General features: G+C 37.8%; 2 protein-coding genes across 2 annotated transcripts; one reads left to right on the top strand and one right to left on the bottom strand.

Moving 5' to 3' along the window:
• Positions 1-1,075: 1,075 nt before the first annotated feature.
• LOC139018131 (olfactory receptor 52P1-like) lies at positions 1,076-2,029 on the bottom strand. Its single transcript, XM_070426774.1, has one exon. It carries the CDS (start codon positions 2,027-2,029, stop codon positions 1,076-1,078), a length of 954 nt encoding a protein of 317 aa, XP_070282875.1.
• Positions 2,030-17,233: 15,204 nt separating this feature from the next.
• On the top strand, positions 17,234-18,184 carry LOC139018130 (olfactory receptor 52A5-like). The gene has a single exon (XM_070426773.1). It carries the CDS (start codon positions 17,234-17,236, stop codon positions 18,182-18,184), a length of 951 nt encoding a protein of 316 aa, XP_070282874.1.
• The last annotated feature ends 4,916 nt before the right edge of the window (positions 18,185-23,100 follow it).

Genomic DNA, 23,100 nt, shown 5'->3' with positions numbered 1-23,100 from the left:
GCAACTTATATAACCACTGTGTCTCAGTTTACTAATTGATACAGTGAGTATAATAAACACCTATCTCACTGTATAGTTTTATGACTAAAGAAGTAAATATGTGTAAAGTGTTCAGTAAACAGGCAAATACACGGTGATCATTATTTGAAAATTAAATCATTATTACCATAATAAATCAAAAGAAACTTGAGAATAATCATTTTTATTTGAGAACTTTTAAACAGAGCATGGGACAAATAACAATGAAAACACACACCTGTTTGTATAAAATGCATTGTCCAGTGTATTGGGAAGCTTTAATTTGTGACAATAATTAGCCTAGTCATTCCACATTTGGGAATATTAAAATGTTATCAATAAATATAAAATCCTATATAATAAAGAGGTAATATGCAAATTGACCATCACTCCAACACACAAGATGGCTCCTCCCATTGGGACACAGGATGTCCACCACAAGATGGCCTGCAGGGGAGGGCTGTTGTGGGGGACCCAGGCCTGCAGGGGAGGGCAGCTAAGGGCAATCTGGCTGGCATGGGAGCAGTTAGACATCAATCAGGCTGGCAGGGGAGTGGTTAGGGGGTGATTAGGCTGGCAGGCAGAAACGGTTAGGGGCAATTAGGCAGGAAGGCAGCGAGAGATTGGGAGCCAGCAGTCCTGGATTGTGAAAGGGATGTCACACTGCCCGTTTAGGTGGGTTCCAGCATAAATGGGCCAGTCGGACATCTCTCGAGGGGGTCCCAGATTGCAGAGGGTGCAGGCTGGGCTGCGGGACACCGCCCCCCCCATGCATGAATTTTATGCACCAAGCCTCTAGTATGAAATAATAATAATAAATAACAATTGTTGCTAACAGTTATTGAAAGCTTCCAATAAGGAGGCAGTCCTTTATTTCTAAAAGAAAGAAAATATAAATCGCAGCATCAAATATCTATGATGAAAGACAGCTGAATGGAGAAATAGCATGTTGGGGACAAGGGTGCAAGTATTGTTAATGCACTAGGACTTCAGGAAACAGATTCTACCAGCAAGAGTTTGTATTGTATAGTGGAGATTATATATATATATATATATTTCAGTTTTCAGAAATTTTCTTGTTTGGGAAGAAGTGACCCATCACTCGGTCACGAATCTGCTTGGTCTTGACACCATATACCAAGGGATTGACTGTAGGGGGTACCAGAAGGTACAAAGTTGCAAAAATTATGTGGACGCTTGGAGGTACCTTCTTGCCAATGCGGTGAGTTAGGAAGCTAAATAGTGCAGGTGTGTAGAAGGCAAGAATAGTGCAAACATGGGCAGCACAGGTGCCCAGTGCTTTAGAGCGGGCATTCTGGGAAGAGAGCTGAAAGACAGCCTGGAGGATTTTGATATAGGATGTGGCTATGAGCCCTAGGTCCAATACCATCACTGAAAGGGCCACTGAGATGCCATATGCTCTGTTAATGAGAGTATTGGCACTGGCCAACTTCACCACAGACATGTGCTCACAATAGGTATGATTGATGACATTTTTGGTATAATATGGTAGCCTCTTAATGAGAAGAGGGCAGGGCAAAACCATAAGGGTAGCTCGGGTCATGCTACCCAGACCCATTTTAATGACCATGGTTGTTGTCAGGATGGTTGTATAACGCAGTGGGATGCAAATAGCTACATACCGATCAAAGGCCATGGCAACTAGGAGGGCTGACTCAATTATGCAAAATGTGTGAATTAAATACATTTGTGCTAGGCAGGTATTAAATTCAATCCCATGAGCTTCCAACCAGAAGATACAAAGCATCCTGGGGGCTACGAACAAGACAAGACCCATGTCCATCATTGCCAGCATGCAAAGGAAGAAATACATAGGCTGGTGGAGGCTAGGCTCTAGTTTGATGGTGACAATGATTATGCTGTTCCCCAGCAGAGCCAGGACAAGCAGGAGGCAGACAGGGATGCCAATCCAGCAGTGAAAGTCTTGCAAACCAGGAATACCAACCAGGAAGAAAGAAGAGATGTAGTGATATGTAGAATTGTCTGCCATGTTAAAACTCAGTAAGTTGCATGCTCATGTACACAATAGCCAGTTAACTCTCCGGTACAAGAAAGCAGTGTAACAAAGTGCTTCTTCTATGGCCCAGCAAGTAGGAAGGCCAGACACATGATTTAATAGCCTACCTGGAGGGCTGGCTCCTCCTAAACCTCTGTCAGTAATCAGGGAGACATCTTCACCATTCTAAATTGCAGCATCTTCACCTGCAAATAAGACTGAGTTCACATCTTTAGATATTTTTTCCTATGTTTTGGAACTGTATTCAATTCTACACTGTAGTTTTTATTTCCCATTAGAATATCAGTTAGAAATATAATAATTTCATTATTGTATCAAAGCCAACATGGATTCTATGAAATAAACAGTTTTAGAGAAAAAAACAAAAACAAGTTGTCCTTCAAAAAAATTGATATCAACTGTGGATACATGTACATAAACACGCACACAATAAGTTATAGGTGTTTCAAAAATAATAATAGTATTCATTCATAGTGAGCATATCAAAGTAATCAAGAATTTAGAATAAGATCTTCTAACCAAAAATATAGAATGTACTTATAAAAATTAAAGCCAATCAATGCCCTCTCATTGATCAAAGACAAATTTGTCCCTATTTTCAATGCATTCCTTAAGAAGACCTGAAGATATACAGCGTAACACAATCATATATACAAAAATGGAATATATTATTTCTTCATGCTGTCAAATGATTTAAAGTTGCTGCAAATAATCCCAACAGTGTTAATAAGCCCACTGTATTTTCTGCAAAGCCCTGACTCCCAGATGCAGGCATCACTCCTTCTGTCTCTAGCATCTTTCCTGACTAATAATATGAAGGACAAAGCAAGTGCAATTCAGCACTTTTGGTCTCAGCAGCAGGAGTAGTTTCTTGTGTCTCTTGTTCTGACCCTGTCCTTTTGTTTTGGTAACTGACCCCTATCATTCTTCCTATCATCCAGGTTCTTCCTGGTATCATAACTCTGGCATATGCACTTCACTCTTCTTAACATGCTTTTAAACTTACAATTGCTCCCAACATCTCAATTTATAGTCCTGAATGCCACTGATGTGAAAACTCAAAATATATTGATAAATACTACTAATGTCAATGATTCCTTGTGTAGATATCTAAATCTAAACAATATGTGTGTGGGCGTGGGGGGGGGGGCGGAATGGTGTGCTTATGGTATACATATCTACTATCAAACTGGTGCTATTCTAGACCTATGTGAATAATATCTGAAGTGTTTCCTGTTAAAAGTTAAAAATTTTTTCATATAATTCATAAAAATTAAGAATTTAAACTTCAGCCAAAATAAATAAACTCAGATTTGTGGAAATTACTGCATAAGGGGATGAAGTCTTTAACCTAAGACAAAGATAAGAATTTAGGACAAAACCTACAAATAATGGACATTCAGAGTATAAAGAGGTTTTAAGTATTTATCAAACTCTTGCTGATTGCAAATTCTCAAATGATTGTTTTCTACTTGGAAATTTGTTTGGCCAAGTTTCATTCTTATATTTCCTTCTGGGAGAATAAAACATACAAAAGGCTAACGCACCTAAGATTGCAAACAAGCATAATCACTCTTGGTAAATATATGTAAATATTTTAAAATCATCTTTTAGTTTTTAATAAACTAACTTACAAGATAGTAACATGTCATCTACACCAAGAGAAAAGGAGCACTTACAAGATCATAACATGTCATCTGTACCACGAGAAAAGCAGCAAAGTGACTTCTTAACAATGGAAGCTTCCAGTCAGAGCCATAGAATGTGGCACAGAGAGGAAATTACGGAGAACTAACCCCAAATTATGGTCTGTTTGTACAGTTACCCCTCTCGCCTCAAAAGTTTTTTCTGTCTTCTCCCAGGCTTATTTTGAAATCTTTATAATATCTTCAGCAGTCTGCCAGGTAACCCAAATACCTGCCCAGACTTCTCTAATTTTCTATTAGCAATACCATTCCAACTGCTTCTGAACCATGTGAGTGCCTTATTTCTTCTGACACCCTGAGCTTTGCTGTTTTGTCTGTGTCTGAGTCAGTCAGCATTTTCTCTTGCCTGTAATCTGCCACGTAAGAGTAGAGAACTGTATTGGAATACAGTGGTCTTTTCTTACATTCTCTTTTGAATACATTATGTATTTTATATTAAGGTATTGAAATAAGAACACATAAAAATACCCCAAACTAAATTCAGTAAGGTCTCCCATTCTTTTCCATACAAATATATCTTATTTGTTGGCAACAACAGATATTACCCAACCATTTGGAAATCTCAACTATCCTTGCCTTCTCTATTTCTACCACTCCAGTCAAGCAGCCATGGAGTCTTCATTTCCGTTAAAGGTCTTACCATGTGCTCGTCCTGTTTTTACTTGCATGTCATCGCCTTCATCAAACTGTGAATACACAAAAGAGGGCACTTAATCTCAGTAAACACTCAGTGGATTCTGAAGGAATATCTGATGTTTCTCTATGTCCTCCACAGTCCCTCAAGAATTTCACAGATTTTTATCTTGCTCTCCAGGCTTCTGACCCACCAGCAATAACTTACTCATAGTCATTGCCTACCCTTCATTTATTTCAGCTGCTATCTTAGAATATGCCTTTTAAAATAGTTTCTGCTTATGAGATACAATCTCACAATCCTTGACATATTGTAGGTAATGATTAAAAAATAAATATTAGTCTTTGAAAAATATCAAATTATAATTTCTGCTGAAGTATCTAGACCAATATGCATATCCTGGAATGGTTAAAAAATACGGCAGTGTAGCCATCGGTAGTGAGGACTCTGTGGTTAAGTTGGTAGTTATGGTTGCTTTGTAATAGGCTATTTCAATGTTAAGGAGATCCCTCTGGAAGGCTGATGGGTCTCAGAGGAGAAATAAGATTGAAGGGAAAAGACATCTGGGCCAAGATGAAGTACAAAGCAATAACAATGTCTCCCCTGGAAAACTGTACTTACATTGTAAACTTAAAAAGAAATGGTTAATGACTTCTCTTTTAGCTGTGACATGCAACAAGCTCAGAATTGTCACTCCTGTCCTGACCTGAAAAAGCTAGGTAAACTGAATATCAATGACTTTTCTTAAAGCCTTCTTAGAAATGAGGTCACAGGGCAAATCATCCACCTCAAACAGAGAGAGAGAAGAGCATCCAAGGAGGTATAGCTCACAGTATCCAGCTGCTTGGAGAAGAGATCACTTAAAGTTACAAAAGTCAACACACTTCACTATGAAATCTGACAAGTTGCTGGGGGCTGCATTTAGATTATCATCAGCATGAGAAACTCCATTGTCTTCATTCAGAGGTGTCCCACATATTACATAGACTTTACTTCTAAAAACACCAACATATTCACAGTTAGGATCAAAGAAATATCCCCTGTTGAAAGAGAAGTTAATGTGAAACTTCCCGAACCCTGAATAAAAAAAAGCTTCGTCTCTAAGGTGAAAAGTCTTAGCTAGAGGGCAATACTGAGACCTTATCTCTTCTAACAGTCAAACATTTCAGCCCACTTCATTCCTTCTGAATCTCATTCTGGAGGATGCAGGGGGGGATATAGTCAATAGAGGATAGGTCATCAAAGAACTAGATTGGAACCACTGCATGCAAAGAAGGGAATATAGGGAAAGAGGGGAGGAAAGTAACATAAATCTTCTACCACCTCAACAAATCTTTAGTACAATGACAGTGGAATATATTAAAACATAACCTTCTCTGAGGAGCAGTAGAAAGTGAAATCCCAAAGCTAAGAATAGAGCCATAATCAGGACATTACTAACACATACATATAATTTGCCTTTTTCCCTGAGTCCATTAAGATTGCTTGATTATATTAAGCTGTCACCTATTTGACTATCATATGGGAGATTATGATTTTCTTTTATTTTGTTGATTATATTAGGGTGATATTGGTCATGAAATTATATAGGTTACAGGTGTACAATTATAATGATAAAAGTGTAATATGCTAATTAGACCAGACTAGTTGTTGAGTGAATAGGGTACCATGCCTCAAAAGATAACAGATTGCTATAGAGTGGTCCAGAGCCATGGCCAACAGGATTCCTGATTCAATAACCTGAAATGTGTGGATGAGCCACATCTGGAAAAGGCAAGCATCAAAATTCATATCTGGCAAGTGGAACCAAAAAATACCAAGCATCTTGGGGACAATGCTGGTACTAAGTGCAATGTCTATGGCTCCCAATATGGCCAAGAGGCTCATGGAGACTGGGTTCAGATTAGATGGTGAGTGAAAGTTCCTATCAAAGCAATGAGGTACATAACACAGAATAGAATCCCAAACCAGCACTGTATAGTTTCCAAGCCAGGGATCCCAATAAAGGTCAGCACAGAGGGCATGAACATGGTGCCATTTGGAATAGGTATGGCAGGTCAGCGTCCTTCCTTGAAAAAGAGCCAAATTTGACAAACTGTGATTCTCTGTACTGGTCTGTGACCTATTCTCAATTAGTCACACAAATATTGAATGACAGAAATAAGAGAATCAACCTCAACAGCTTATTTAGCATTTTTTAAATGAATGAAACAATGGACACTAGCCCAACAAAAAGTTTTCCCAGTATATACATTAGCAAAATCACCTGCTCACTCAGTGATACCCACATGCAAAGACTGAGTATTTGGACACCTATGCCTATGTTGGGCCAACGTGATCAGGCTGCTTGGTGATGTTCTTCCTCCCCCATTCCATCTTCTCTTTCTTCTTCTACCTGTTCATGGAAATCAGAAAAAATAAAAAAATAAACAAACATTGGAATGATACTTTAGACAGAGAAACACCGAAATCCACTATACCTTGAGCCCTGCTTTTCTCTCCTCCTCACTTCTCTCTTTTAGCATCACTTTAGACAAGCAGGGACGGGTATTTCTATACAACATACCAACATTTCTTTGATAAATTATTGATTGAAGGCTCTTTCTAGCATTGTGATTCCACCAATAAAACTGCCTCTCCTTACCTTAAACTTCCTTCCCACCAAGGTATTTGCAAATATGACATTCATGCAGGGCCCAGACTCCATCAAGTTAGACATTGGCAGCTGTATAATTTTGTATATTTCCAAGGCAATTCTAATTCAGGAAACAAATCTTATATATAAACTAGTGCCTGGTGCACAAAATTCGTGCACATTAAAAGGGGATTAATTAGAGGAAATATTTTGATATTGCTATTTGCCCTTTCTCTATAATAGAAATGTCAGAGATAAAAGAAAATTAGTAAAATGTATATGAAAATCTTCCTTCTGTCAGTGTGTGGGGAGCATTGCAGGACCCAGAGGCAAGTCCCTGCCCACCCTTGGCACCTCAAAATCACGTGAGACCCAGACACAACATGTCCCACTAAATTGGGGAAGATTCAGACCCAGTCGGCCCCACCTTTGTCAAGCCCCTCTGGGTGAGAGACACACACTCAGATCCCTGGGCCTGGCACTAGGTGGAGGGTGCAGTCTCAGGGCGCCCGTCAAGCCGTGCCAGGTGGTAGCTGAGGTCTGAGATACCCCGTCAAGTCCCGCCAGGTGGGGGCCGCAGCTTCAGGTCCCACAGCCAGGCGCTGGGATGGGGGTGCAGCCTCAGGTCCCCCTTCAAACCCTGCCAGGCGGGGGGTGGGTCTGAGGTACCCCATCAAGCCCTGTCAGGTAACAATAAAAACAATAAAAAACAATCAAACAAAAGGAGGCTAAATAGCATGCTATTGAACAATGAATGGGTTATCAAAGAGATCAAAGAAGAAATAGAAAACACCCTGAAAACAAATGAAAATGAAAACACAACAATCAAAAATCTATAGGAGACAGTGAAACCAGTCCTGAGTAGGATATTCATAGCATTATAGGCCGACTTAAATGCCGCAGTCTTTTTGCAGCAAGGGTTCAGGAATCTGGAGAAGGGGCTGTGACATGAATGGATAGAGACTAGACAAGAAACATAAATTTGGAAGGCATTGGGGGAACCAGATGAAAGCCAGTTCTCTAGTGGAGTGGCTCCCCAAATGTTGGGAACCAGGGCTTTTTACTCACACATTTTGCCCTTTAGCAAAGCAGATATTCATATCAAAGGTAAGATTTGGTAAACAATAAAGGATGATCAGGTTAGGGGAATTGCCCTCAGCTGTTTGGCAGCAGATAATAATATGCTTAATAATAAGCCTTCTGATGAACTTCTCACATTTATTATGCTAACTACTGTTCTTAGCCTCCAGCACTTCAAAAAACAAACAAACAAACAAAAAATAAAACCACTGGTAATAAGGTATCTAATCCTACCAGTTAAAGCACTAAAAAGAGAGCAATAAGAAAAGCCAAGAGGATTATTAAAAAAAATACTATTAACAACTGTACTCCAAAAACCTGGACAACCTAGACAAAATGTACCTATTCCTAGAAAAATACAACCTTCCAAAACTCAATCAGGAAGAATCAGAAAACCTGAATAGGCCTATAATTGCCAATGAAATTGAAGCAGTAATCAAAAGACTTCCAGCAAACAAAATCCCTGGTCTGGACAGCTTCACGAGGGACATTTAATAAATATGCAAAGAAAAAGTAACACTGATCCTCCTCAGACTATTCCAAAAAATTCAAGAGGAAGGAACACTTCAAACTCTTTCTATGAAGCCAGCATTACCCTAATCCCAAAACCAGATAAAGACACTACAAAGAAAGACAACTACAAATTGAAAGACGAAAGCTACATGAGCATATCAATTGATGCTGAAAAAGCAAGTGACAAAATCCAATACCCGTTTTTGATAAAAACTCTCAGCAAAAGGGGATTAGAGGGATCATAACTCAACATAATAAAAGCCTTATATGACAAATCTACAGCCAACTTGATACTCAAGGGGCAAATACTAAAACCTTTTCCTCTAAAAAGAGGAACAAGACAGGGATACTCACTATCACCACTCTTATTCAACACTAGCATTATATTAAGCTGGTGCCTCTGCCTCAGCCCCTGCCTGCTGCAGCTTTGTCCAGAAGGAAGTGTTCTGGAAGCATATTTGGTCTAATTATCATATCATGCTTTTATTATTATAAAAGTGCTAGCCATAGCAATCAAGCAAGAAGAAGAAATCATAGGTATCCAAATTGGAAAAGAATAAGTGAAACTTGCTATTCATAGATGACATGATATTGTACATAGAAAATCCTAAAGACTACAGCAAAAACTACTAGATTTTGTAAATGAATTCAGAAATGTAATATGATACAAAATTAAAACCTAGAAGTCTATGGCACTTTTATACAACAATAATGAACTCACAGAAAGAGAAACTAAAAAAAAAGAATTCCATTTACCATTGATACCTAGAAATAAACTTAACTAATGAGGTAAAAGGCCAGTACTTAGACTACAGGATGCTAAAAAAAGAAAAGAGAGGGAAAGTTATAAACAAGTGGAAGAACATACTGTGTTCATGGATTGGTAGAATCAACATCCTTAAAATGTCCATAATACCCAAGAGATCTATACATTCAATGCAATCCCAATTAAAATACCAATAGCATATTTCACAGACCTAGAACGAACTCCCTAAAAATTTATATGGAATCAAAAAATACCTCAAATAGCTGAAGCAATACTGAGAAAGAAGAACAAAGTTGGAGTTATCACAATACCAGATATTAAGGTATATTACAAAGTCACTATTCTCAAAACTGAATGGTACTGGCACAAAAACAGACATGTAGACCAATGGGACAGAACAGAGAACCCAGAAATAGACCCAAGCCATTATGCTCAATTAATGTTTGACAAAGGAGGCAACAGCATACAATGGAGTCAAGACAGGCTCTTCAATAAATGGTTTTGGGAAAATTGGACAGATACATGCAAAAAATGAAACTAGATCACCAACTTACACCATACTCAAAAATAAACTCAGATGGATAAAAGACTTAAACGTAAGACGGGAAACCATAAAAATCTTAAAAGAATCCATAGGCAGCAAAATATCAGATATATTGTGTAGCACTATCTTTACATCTCCTAGGACAATGGAAACCAAGGAAAAAATAAACAAATGAGACTATATCAAAATAAAAAGCTTCTGCATAGCAAAAGAAACCATCAACAAAATAACAAGAGAGCCCACTGCATGCGAGAATGTATTTGTCAGTGATATATTTGAGAAGGGTTTAAGCTCCAAAATTTATAGAGAATTCATGCAACTTAACAAAAGGAAGATGAGCAATCCAATCAAGCCCTGCTGGGTGGGAATGCAGCCTGAGAACTCCCATGAAGCCCCAATGGGTGGGGCCGTGGTCTGAGATACCCCGTCAAGCCCTGCCAGGTGGGGGCCCAGCCTCACGTCCCCCATCAAACCCTGCCGGGGGGGGGGGGGGGGGGAGACGGGCTGAGGTCCCCTGGCCTGGTTACGTGGTGGGGGTTCAGCCTGAGGTCCCCCCCATCAAGACCCTGTCAGGTGACAATAAAAACAATAAAAAACAATCAAACAAAAGCAGGCTAAATAGCATGCTATTGAACAATGAATGGGTTATCAAAGAGATCAAAGAAGAAATAGAAAACATCCTGGAAACAAATGAAAATAAAAACGCAACAATCAAAAATCTATAGGAAACAATGAAAGCAGTCCTGAGTGGGATATTCATTGCACTAAAGTCCTACTTAAATGCAGCAGTCTTTTCACAGCAAGGGTTTAGGAATCTGGAGAAGGGGGGAACCAGACGGAAGCCAGTTCTCTAGTGGAGTGGCTCCCCAAATGTTGGGAACCAGGGCTTTTTACTCACACATTTTGTCCTTTAGCAAAGCAGATATTCATATCCAAGGTAAGGTTTGGTAAATAATAAAGGATGATCAGGTTAGGGGAATTGCCCTCAGCTGTTTGGCAGCAGATAATAATATGCTTAATAATAAGCCTTCTGATGAACTTCTCACATTTATTATGCTAACTACTGTTCTTAGCCTCCAGTACTTCAAGAAACAAACAAACAAAAAAGCACTGGTAATAAGGTATCTAATCCTACCAGTTAAAGCACTAAAAAGAGAGCAATAAGAAAAGCCAAGAGTAAGTAGAAGAAAGGAAATAATTAAGATCAGAGTGGAAATAAATGACAGGCTCACCAAGAAACAAAGATGGAGGACCCAAGTAAACAAAATAAAAAATGAAAGAGGGGAAGTAACAACCAACCCCACATACATAAAAAGGATTATTAAAACATACTATTAACAACCCTACTCCAAAAATCTGGACAACCTAAAAAAATGTACATATTCCTAGAAAAAATACAATCTGCCTGACCAGTGAGGCTCAGTTTTTGAGTGTCGAACTATGAACCAGGAGGTCATAGTTTGATTCCTGGTCAGGACACATGCCTGGGCATGATCCCCAATGTAGAGTGTGCAAGAAGCAGTTGATCAATGATTCTCTCCTATCATTGATACTTCTCTCTCTCTCTCTCTTTCAAGGTAGAAAGGCTTTGAAAGATTTTCTAATTTCATTCCAGTGACCTTGAGTTCATCATAGGAGATACAATTATTAGATTTAGCACCTTAATATCATGAACTTTCTTTATGACTGTATCATCTCAAATTCGATGGAACTGCCTTGAAGATGGAGACACCATATGAATTACCTTTGTGTTTTCAGTACTGTTTAAAAAAAATGATGGAGGTCTTATTAAAAAAGCACAACTTCACCAACAGTGTGCTCTGTTGATGCTGTGCTCTACCAAATTTCCTCCAAGGTCTTAACAACTCTAGTTCTCCAAAATCCACAGTATATTTTGTCAGAGACCAATTCCAGCATGACAGCAGGGCTGAATCTGGGAATGTCTGAAGGCATTTCCCCAAGCCTGAATTGGATATATTAAATTGATTTCTTGGCTACCAGACAGCTAAAGGGCATCTTAATCTACATGTTATTGCCTCCTACTGGTCAAACACCTAAACAGCTGTAGGATAATTCCCCCATTCTGACAATGCTTTTGTATACCCATTGAAGTGTATACCTCTGTCTCTCCTCAGGACAAGTTGTGTTAATTAAAAGCATGTGTGTGGAAGGAGGAGAACCCCTGGGATTGGATAAAAAGTAAAATGATAGACACATGCTTAGTAGGTGCAGGAACAATTAACATGATGACCTGGAAGGAATTTGTGTTATCTGTCCTGGTGCCCAGGCACATTAGGTTGTGCCCCAAGGGGTCCAGAAAAAGGGAAGTTACTAGGTGTACCAGTTAATAATTCGGATTTTTTCAATAGATGGAGTTACACATATGTTGATATATATGTGATTTGATATGTATGCTATTTTGTTGTATTGACAGCAAGTTTCAAAACTTTATATGTCAAATTTGCTGAAGGTGTTAACATCATAGATATTTTTACACTTAAAAATGTCGAATTTCGTGCCAAAAAAAGAACATTTGTAGGAAGTTTTAATTCATTACTTTATTTTGGGAATCTTGCATGATACTACTACACCAGCGGCACTTGCTCATTACTTTATTTTGAAGGAAAACTTATCGTATACTTCAGGAAGCTTATGTGAACATGCTCCATCTCAAGATACTTGCAAACACTGGTTTAAGTGCTTTAAAAGTGATGATTTTGATGTGAAAGACAAAGAACATGCAGGTCAACCGAAAAAGTTTGAAGACCAACAATTACAAGCATTATTGGATGAAGATGCGTGTCAAACTCAAAAACAACTTGCAGGAAGGTTAAAAGTTGCTCAGCAAACAATTTCTGATCATTTCCAAGCAATGGGAAAGATTTTAAAGGAAGGAAAATGGGTGCCACATCAACTGAATGAAAGACAAGTGGAAAACTGAAAAGTCATCAGTAAAATGTTGCTTCAACAGCACGAAAGAATATCTTTTTTGAATCGAATTGTGACTGGCGATGAAAAGTGGATTTATTTTGAGAATCCCAAATGCACAAAATCGTGGGTTGATCCAGGTCAACCATCAGCATCAACTGCAAGGCCAAATCACTTGGGAAAGAAGACAATGCTCTGCTTTTGGTGGGATCAGGAAGGTGTGGTGTATTATGAGCTTCTAAAACCAGGTGAAACCGTTAATACTGATTGCTACTGACAACAAATAATCAATTTGAACCTCGCTTTGATCATGAAATGACCAGAATGTGCCAGAAGATATGGCAAAGTAAATTTGCTTCATTATAATGCACCATCACACACTTAAAAACCAGTTAAAGACACGTTAAAAGATCTTGCCTGGGCAGTATTAACCCACCAGCCATATTCACCAGACCTTGCTCCTTCAGATTACCACTTGTTCTGATCGATGGCACACACACTTTCTGAGCAGCACTTCAAAACATACGAAGAATGGAAAATTGGGTCTCTGAATGGTTTGCCTCAAAAGTTCTACTGGGACAGTATCCACAAATTACCTGAAAGATGGAGGAAATGTGTAGCTAGCGATGGAAATTACTTTGAATAAAGCACTTTTGATGTTTCTCTTGAAAAAAAAAAAAAGCATGGGTCCTTAGACTTTAAAACCTTAGGCCTTAGAACTTAGCTCCTTTAGTTAAGCTCCTCTGACACCCTAATGCCTTTCACAATTATGTTTCGTCTCTGGACTATTTAATCTATGAACAGCCTTCTCCAGATTCCTGAATGCGTCTTGATGCTGAGACAATAACCCCAACATATTTGCCAATATCACAATACCTACAAGAATAATCTTGCTAGCCCAGAACTGTACCTACTGCCTCAACTGGGTTGTCATGTGCATTATGATGGCATAATTTTATTGATTTCAGAGAGGAAGGGAGAGGGAGAGAGAGAGAGAAACATCAATGGTGAGAATCATTGAACAGCTGCCTCCTGCATGCCCCCACACTGGGGATGGAGCACACAACCCAAGCATATACCTTGACCAGGAATAGAACTGTGACCTCCTGGTTCATAGATTGGTGCTCAACCACTGAGCCACGCCAGCTGAGCAATTTTGGACATTTTGAATTAAATCAGTTATCACTTAGTTTTCTTAGTTTTAGTCATCTATATTTAAATAGCATCTTACCAAAATATTAAAAAGTTATATTTTATTTTTCATTTATACAAAATTATGCCTAAAAACAATAATCAAATAAAGCCATGGCATGAACTTCCACTTTCCCAAATGTTCAACATGGTAAACAAGTTTTCATTGGCCTTTAGTGAAATAAAAGTGCAAATGAATTAATTTTTGTTTCTAGGTATGCTAAAAATCCAGCTATTTATTCATATTTTAAAATAATTTTTTATATTTATTAAAATTTTCAAATTGATACTTGACTTTTCTTGAAATGCAAAGTCAGAGTGTCAAATATTAACATTTGAAAGTAATGAAGTGCCTAGAAATTAAAGATTTGGAATGAAATACACATATTTCCTATCACTTATTTGATTCTATATTTCATTCACTTTCTTAACTATATATTATAGTTTAACAGTTTTAAGAATAATTATTTCCATAAAAGATAGAAAAGTTGTTTACCGATTTAAAGAGAAAAAAAATGATGGGTTCTAAATAGGTATCTCAAAAGTGTTTGGATGATCTCTTATTAGGGAGGGTGCTCTACTTCCATTTCTTTCTTTCAGCTTCTTTTCCCCAATATTTGTACCTTCATCTTTACAAGCTATTGAAAGCTGAAAAAAAAAATTTATTGTTTATGACATGACATGTTCTCTATTAACTCCATTCCTCAGGAGAATTGCATCATAGTCTTGCCCAACTGCTGACATTATATTTGTCCCCTATTTGTCTCATTGAAAACCATTTCTTTATAACTGCATATATAGTTACATTAGCATGTCAATGTAGGCACATAAAAAGACCGAAGAATTGAGTTAGTGAGTATATATTTTTCTAGGCATTTCTGGGATCAACACAGAGAAATGTTAGAAAGGATCTATGGGGACTGTGGGAAATTGCACCCTATAATTATACATGAGGGGTTACTCTTATAAAATGCTAAAAGGAGAATGATACTTAGGTTGTCAGGATTATACCTAAGACATAAGAGGATAAACAAGTAGTACTGAGTTCCTCTTGGTCTAGTTAGCACTTTTACCTTGTCATATATGGTGAATCTCTTTAGATCTTTAACTACAGCAAGCATATCTCCTGATTTAGGTGAGTATTTGAATATAATACCAAAAGATAAACAGAGGAAGCTTATATGTTAAGATACTCAGATTCTTAGCATTTTTCCTAGACTTATTCTTTACTTTTGCTAATCTCCACACCCTTCCATGCAGATATACACCTGAAAACAGGGCAAGTGAATTTGCATCTGCATTAAGTTTTATGCATTTTTTTCATATTAAATAGTTATAGAGAAAATAAAATATTAATTTCAAGTAGGTGTATTTAATAGTCATATATTGAGGACAGAAAAAAAATTTTGTCTAGAATATTAGGAGATTCTTTATACAGAAGGTAATGTTTTTACTACTTGTCCCTGCTCCCAGAAGTAGAGACACTTCACCAAGTTGGAACTATTTAGAAGTCAGTTTAGTGTATGTGTCCTGTGTTCAGGTTAGATTTATGTAGAGGCAATATTTATTTACTCTTAAGCAGTGGTTAGTGACACTATGGACTGGGCAATACTGCTGGGCAGGGGATATATAAAATGAGTGTAAAGAGAAACATGTAGAGGAACATAGTCCTCAATTGAATTCACAGCATCAGCAGTGTAAAAGGATTCAGACAGAGCAACAAATGAGTTGTTTTGATACAGGAAGAAAAACAGGATAAAGTGTGTTATAGAAACAAAACATGAGTTTTATAAAGAAAATTATGTAGCGCTTCTCACTAATACCAACTTAGGAGAGACCTTTAAACAGTTCATTTTGTTTGGATAGAATTTCAATTTGATTTTTTTTTCAGAGTAATAATGTTTAAAAAGATGTGGATGCAAATGTTTATGGCAATGTTTTGAAAAATCTCTTATACTGATTAACAAAACACTGCAAATTATTACTCAGGATTATAGAGGCAATTAAAATGACATAGAGAATATTAGCAAGAGGAAATGACAGTACCTATTATAAAAAATGTGTTTAAAGCTGAAACATATTTTATCATAAAGGAAATAATTAGTAATTGAGTGTATGATGAAAATGCAGGGTTTTTTTGGGGGGGAAGTAATAAGTTCATAGAGTAGGAGTAGGAAATCATAAGTAGATATCAGAACTTAATTAGGGAAATTAGCTTAAAGAGACTTCGTTCCTACTGAGGTGAAGAATGGCAAAGAGAAAAAATATGAATTAGTAAAATTGTAACAAATATATCTGCTGGAGATAAATTATTATAGAGTGAAAAAAGGGAGAAATGTATGAATAGAAATAACTAGAAATCAGCCATGGAACTCAGAGCTGCATAATTTTTAGTGGCAACCATTCCAGAATGGTGATATTTTTCTAATGTTATTTAGTTTATTTGTTGGATAAAATAAATGTATAGATTATAATGTGAGGTTTTCAGACACTTGCTGGTAGATAATTAAAGGGACAAGGACATTGTGTCAGATGGTCAAGGAGTAGTTAATGTGTTATAATGAATAAGAGTTAGAAAAGAATGTGAATCAGGAAAAATGTGAATCAGGCAGCAACGATAAACTGAGAGAATATGGGTCTTACATGAAGAACTTCAGTGAAGGTATGAGGAGCTGAAAATAAGAATTAATAAGGGAGAGGTAAATGGCTAGAGAGCTTGATGTGTTCTTTCGCTAGCGAAGATGAGGGGTGATTCAGAAAAACAAGCAAACAAACAAATAACCTGTTGAATGTATAGCACTATGAGGCTAAGGGAGCAATGTAATAGACCACATTTTTGGCCCATTTACAATTGGATGTCCATGATGCAGAGTATATTTGACATTTCATATTCTTGGTTTTGATGTTTACTGATTTATTCTAGTAAAATAATTTTGAATAATATGTTTTTGCACACATATGAAAAAATAGGTATATTATTAATCAATCAGATTGTGATTTTAAAAAGCTTTCTACATAAGCAACTACAACAAATATTAATATATGGCTGTTATTCTATTAGGTAAAAAATGTTTCCAGTTCAGATTTTGCAGAAATCTAAGTGAGAACAGAAAATACAAGAGAGATAACCCACACTGAAACCTTGAATCAGTAGCTTTAAAGCAGGGAGTCTAAGCCATCATGTTCAAGCTCAATGGCACAGTCTTCATGCCCTCGGTGCTGACACTGGTGGGGATCCCCGGTCTGGAGTCTGTTCAGGCCTGGATTGGCATCCCTTTCTGTGCCATGTACATCGTTGCTCTGTTTGGGAATTCTCTGATCCTGGTCATCATCAAATCTGAGCGCAGCCTCCACGAGCCCATGTATCTCTTCCTGGCAATGCTTGGAGCCACAGACATTGCTCTCAGTACCTGCATCCTGCCAAAAACGCTAGGAATATTCTGGTTTCATCTGTCAAAGATACACTTTGATGCCTGTCTCTTGCAAATGTGGCTTATTCACACCTTCCAGGCCATTGAGTCAGGTATCCTGCTGGCCATGGCCCTGGACCGCTATGTGGCAATCTGTCATCCTCTGAGACATGCAACCATTTTTACCCACCAACTTCTCACTCAGATTGGGGTTGGGGTGACACTCAGAGGAGCCCTTCTTGCGATTCCTAGTATCATCCTCATCAAATGCCGGTTGAAGTATTACTGGACCACTGTGGTCTCCCATTCATACTGTGAGCACATGGCCATCGTGAAATTGGCAGCAGAAGATACTAGAGTCAACAAGATCTATGGTCTGTTTGTGGCTTTCAGTGTACTTGGCTTTGATATAATCTTCATCACAGTATCTTACATTCAAATATTTATAACTGTCTTCAGTCTGCCTCAGAAGGAAGCCAGGCTGAAAGCCTTTAACACCTGCATTGCTCACATTTGTGTCTTCCTTGAGTTTTACCTCCTGGCTTTCTTCTCCTTCTTTACACACAGGTTTGGCTTCCACATTCCACCTTATATTCATATTCTTCTGTCCAACCTTTACCTGCTTGTCCCACCATTGCTCAATCCTATTGTGTATGGTGTAAAGACCAAACAGATTCGAGACCGAGTGTCCCACATTTTTCATTCTAAGAATGCCTCTTGATTTCTTATTAATCTTTTTTCAAATATCAATAATTTTACATAAGAAACACTAGGTTTTTTGTGAGATTCTGTCCTTTATATAGTTTATTATATGTTAAAATCTAAAGTTCCTGGTTTCCTTTAGAGACAGAAAGGATTTGATTCCTTAAATAATTTATTTTGTTATAAATTTAGATTTGGAGCATATGTTTAGCCAATAAATGACATAAAAAAGAAATTATGAATCCCTGTTTGTAGTTAAATCAGCTTTTAGTAAAGTACATTCTGTAAAAGTACAACTAAATATTAATGTTTTAGCCTCTGTTTAAAAATATCAAATGACAATTAGAAGGAAAAAGGTGGCCAAATTGGCTAATGTGTTGTGCACCTACTCCTGTGACCATCCTGGAAAAGCAACTAAATTGGAGATCATCCACCCAGTATTAACAAGTTAGATTAACAAGCTGAGATGACAATTTGCAACCAGGAGGGGCAGAGGACACCTGGAGAATGGTAGGGAAGGGGATCTGGGCTAGAGAGTGATACACAACCAGTGGGCTGAGAGGGTGAGGAGGAAGCTGCACTGCACTGAAGCCCCTTCCCTTGGGGACAGGTGTAACATTCAACTGTGGAGAGGAAAAGTCACAGGGCTGCCTACAGCCGGGGAATCTAGATCTAAGACCATAGATGAGAAAGGCTGTTTGCAGAAAGGCGGCCTGATAAATGGCCGGAGTAGTGCAGTGCTGGCAGGAGAGAAACCAGCAGTTTTGTGGTTGTTTTGCCTTTGTTTTGTCTTTGCTTTCTGCTAAACCCAGTTCATAGGACCTTTCAGTTACAAACACTCACCTGAGGCTGTGGCATAGATCGAGGCACATATTTGTGGAGCCTGAGAAGAGGCTGTGGAGGGAAGTAGGACAGGGAGACATGACCAGAAATCCAGCATTGGGATACTTGTAAACTTCCAAACCTAAGTGGCCATTTTTCTGCCGAAGAGCCAGCTCCTCCCAGTAGCCTCAAGACAGGTAATACAGCCTATCATCCTCCCCACCTGCCTCATACCTCCATTTGAACTACACAAAGGGAACAAAGGCTCTGAATAGCCTCAAAGAGCTCTCAGTGGCTGGGTTGGAAGAGAGGCCAGTTCAGCCCCAGTATTCTGGAAACCAGACTGATTGACAACTCCAGGTTGCCAGCCAATGCCATTAGTCTCCATACAAAGAACTCTGACCAAATAAGGACAGAGTAATACTTTGGGCCATTGCAGAAGAGTAGCGCTGGGTTAGGGAAGAAATAACTATCTGATTCTCAGAGAGCGAAACAGCATCACCCCCACCTAAAGCCCTGTAGGAAACAGAAGCTTGAGTGATTAAGATTGACAGCTAGCAGACAGGCAAAGTGGGAAGATTGGTCCTGCCTGCTTGCAGCCAAGGCCTGTGGAGACAGGCAGGAACAGAGGAGTGGTGGATCGCATGGAGCTTCAGCACTGTGCTAAATGCCAAAGACAGTTCCTAACTACAGGAGGCCCAGAATTGGCAGACAAAACAGAAAAAAGGGATCCTAAACCAGTGACCATGGGGCATTAAAAGTTGGCTGAAGTGAACGACACTTCACATTTTTAATTTTTTAAATTAATTTATTCTTTAATTTTTCTAGTATTATTTTTTTCTTTATTTGACTTTTATTTTAATTGCTATTTTATTTTATCTTCTTCTTTTTCTTTTTCCCCCATCTTTCTGTTTCTTGCTTCTCCCTTTTCCTGCCTACTTTTTTCTTTTCCTGTCCCCACTTTAGTTTTTATCTCTTTCCTTTCTTTTTACTTCTTGTTGAAAATTGATCTTCTTTATCTTCTGTATTATTATTATTGTAGTCTCTGTTGGCTTATTCAAATATCTAATTTATTCCACCCTGCTACTACTCCATCCACCCTTCTCTTTTCTCTTTCTTTGCTAGTTAAACATTTGTCTCTCCTATCTTGCTCTTTTCTTCTCCTAATTTTTAAATTAATTTCACTACCTAAATTAAAGCCTATATGCTATCTCCTTTATTCTCTTTTTCAATAAATAAATAAATTTAAAAATTTTAAAAATATTTTAATTTTATTTATTTGTTTATTTTTGCTTTTGTTTTTTCCTTCTTTCTCCACTCATTCTTTTTTTACCACCTCTATACTAAACTGTGTCCATCCATTTGTTAATCCAAATCCTTAACCTTTCTTTCTGTATTTAACCTCAGCCTCTATAGATTCTGCCCCTCGCCCTTTTTCTCTCTGTGTGTGTGTGTGTGTGTGTGTGTGTGTGTTTTTTGCATGTGCTTTTTGGTTTATTTTTTGTTTTGTGGTGTTTTCTCCCCATATTCTTTTCTTTTTCTTTCTTTCAATTTTTGATTTTCTTGACATCATTTTTGTTCTCTTTTCTGTCTTCTAGTTCTCTTTTCTCTGGTGTAACTTTTATTGAGGTTATAAGTGTCTTGTGTATATTCATGTTCTGTCACTTTTGTGTCGTGTATTGTCGTATTGTAGTTTGTGCTGTTCAGTCAGCCCCTCCACAATGGTTGTCATGGTGTGATAGGGAGCGATCCACATCATGACACCCTGAGAGGAGATTCCAGCCAGTAATGGGCCAATAACATTCAAGACCCAACAACATCAAAAGAACCCAAATATCTCAAGTAGGGGCCATTACTAGATACCCAGCCCAGAAGACCTGAGATCCTGCATCACTGTACTGAACAAAACATATACTACATAAGACAAATTCAAAAAATCTGGGTGGCATAGCAGTTTGTTCTAATACATAGAAACAACCACAAAGAAATGGTAGAAATGTGGAGACAAAGAAACAATCCCCATATGAACAAAAATGAGGAATCACTAGAGAAGGAAATAAATTAAATGGAGGCAAGCAATCTGTCAGAGAAAGAATTCAGAGTAATGGTTATAAGGATGCTCAATAGGCTGGATGATAAATTCACCAACATGTGTAAGAATCAAGGGATGAAAAAAAAAAATTCAGGTAAATGGAAATAAAAAAAAAAGCTGGGGTATTAAAATTTATATTTGACAAAATTGGTCTCAAAGTGAAGGCTATACCAAGAGATAAGGAAGGCAGCGTCATAATACTAAAGGGACCTATTCAAAAAGAGGATATAACTCTGTTAAACATATATGCACCCAATACAGGAGACCCAAATATATTAAAAAAAAACAAAAAAAAAAAAACAAAAAATCTTCTGGAAGATATCTAAGGAGAGATATCTAATAGCAATATGATCATTATAGGGGACTTTATTACCCCACTGTCATCTAAGGATACATCCTCTAGACAAAAATTCAGCAAAAAAGACAAACAAAAAAAAAAACCCCACAAAACAAAACGGCAATCCTAAATGACTCACTAGACCACATGAATTTAATTGACATCTTTAGAACATTTCACCCTAAAGCCATGGAACATACATTCTTCTCAAGAACACATGGGATATTTTCAAAGATAGACCAGATATTAGGGCACAGGCTAAGTGTCTACAAATTCAAGAATATTGAAATTATACCAAGCATGTTCTCAGATCACAATGGCATATAATTGGAAATCAATGACAATAAAAACAATAAAAAACAATCAAACAAAAGGAGGCTAAATAGCATGCTATTGAACAATAAGTGGGTTATCAAAGAGATCAAAGAAGAAATAGAAAACATCCTAGAAACAAATGAAAATGAAACACACAATCAAAAATCTATAGGATACAATGAAAACAGTCCTGAGAGGGACATTCATAGCACTATAGGCCTACTTAAATGCTGCAGTCTTTTCATAGCAAGGGTTTAGGAATCTGGAGAAGGGGCTGTGACATAAATGGATAGAGATTAGACAAGAAAAATAAATTTGGAAGGCATTGGGGGAACCAGACAGAAACCAGCTCTCTAATGGAGTGGCTCCCGAATGTCCGGAACCACAGTTTTTTATTCACAGTTTTTTATTTTGCCCTTTAGCAAAGCAGATATACATATCAAAGGTAAGGTTTGGTAAACAATAAAGGATTATCAGGTTAGGGGAATTGCCCTCAGCTGTTTGGCAGCACGTAATAATATGCCGATCTTCAGCTCATCAGCCTTCTGATGAACTTGTCACATTTATTATGCTAAATACTGTCCTTAGCTCCCAGCATATCCCCCTTTTTTGTTTTAATAAATTTAACAAGAATGTATGCCATCTGCAGAGCTCGGGTCCTTTTAAGATTTTTAAATTCAATTCAAAGGATTGAGTTCTTTTATGTCCTTTTAAATTGCTGCCAGGCATCAAAGGGATCAGTCTGCAGTAAGCTCCTTTATGGGCCAACTGTTCTTTGAGTACCCTTTCCAATCACTGTCCAAAAGGTTTTCTTTGTGGGTTTTCTTCTCAATTACTGTCCAACGGTTTTTTATGAGTTCCCTTCCCAATCACTGTCCCCTGTGACATGACAGCAATGATACTCTAGTTTTGGATGGTGGACAAACGGTGAGCAATGGCAATGCAGGTCTGATCTTCTTTGGCTTGTTCCTGGGCAACCTGTAGAAATGCACAGCTAATGACTGCCGGCATGGCAAGGTGTCTTTACTATCCCCCATCTCTGGACTGTTTCTCCTCTGTCTTGTCAGCATGTTGCTTGGGGCCACAGTCATCTCTGGCTGGAATAGCCTGGTCAGTTTCTCTCTCAGATGCATTGCTGTAGGAATCCACACAGGCTTGGAGTTTTCTGAAAATATATAAGCATATCCTATACCAAAGGTTAATAAAGCGACCTTTCTATAAATTAGACTCGAGATCTTTTCATTTTTCCAAACCATTTTCCTTTGGTTTATTCTGACACCACATGTGTCTTGCTATCAGCATTACAAGTGAAAAAATGTCAAGGTGAAAAATTTAAAGTAATTAAGGCTTGATGTAATTTACTTACAGA

The sequence above is a fragment of the Myotis yumanensis genome, unplaced genomic scaffold, assembly GCF_028538775.1.
Source record: "Myotis yumanensis isolate MYYU_CA2020_CCGP unplaced genomic scaffold, mMyoYum1.0.hap1 SCAF_10, whole genome shotgun sequence".
NCBI lineage: Eukaryota > Metazoa > Chordata > Mammalia > Chiroptera > Vespertilionidae > Myotis > Myotis yumanensis.
Note: the sequence above shows the minus strand (reverse complement) of the source record. Positions and strands in the feature narration are given on the sequence as shown.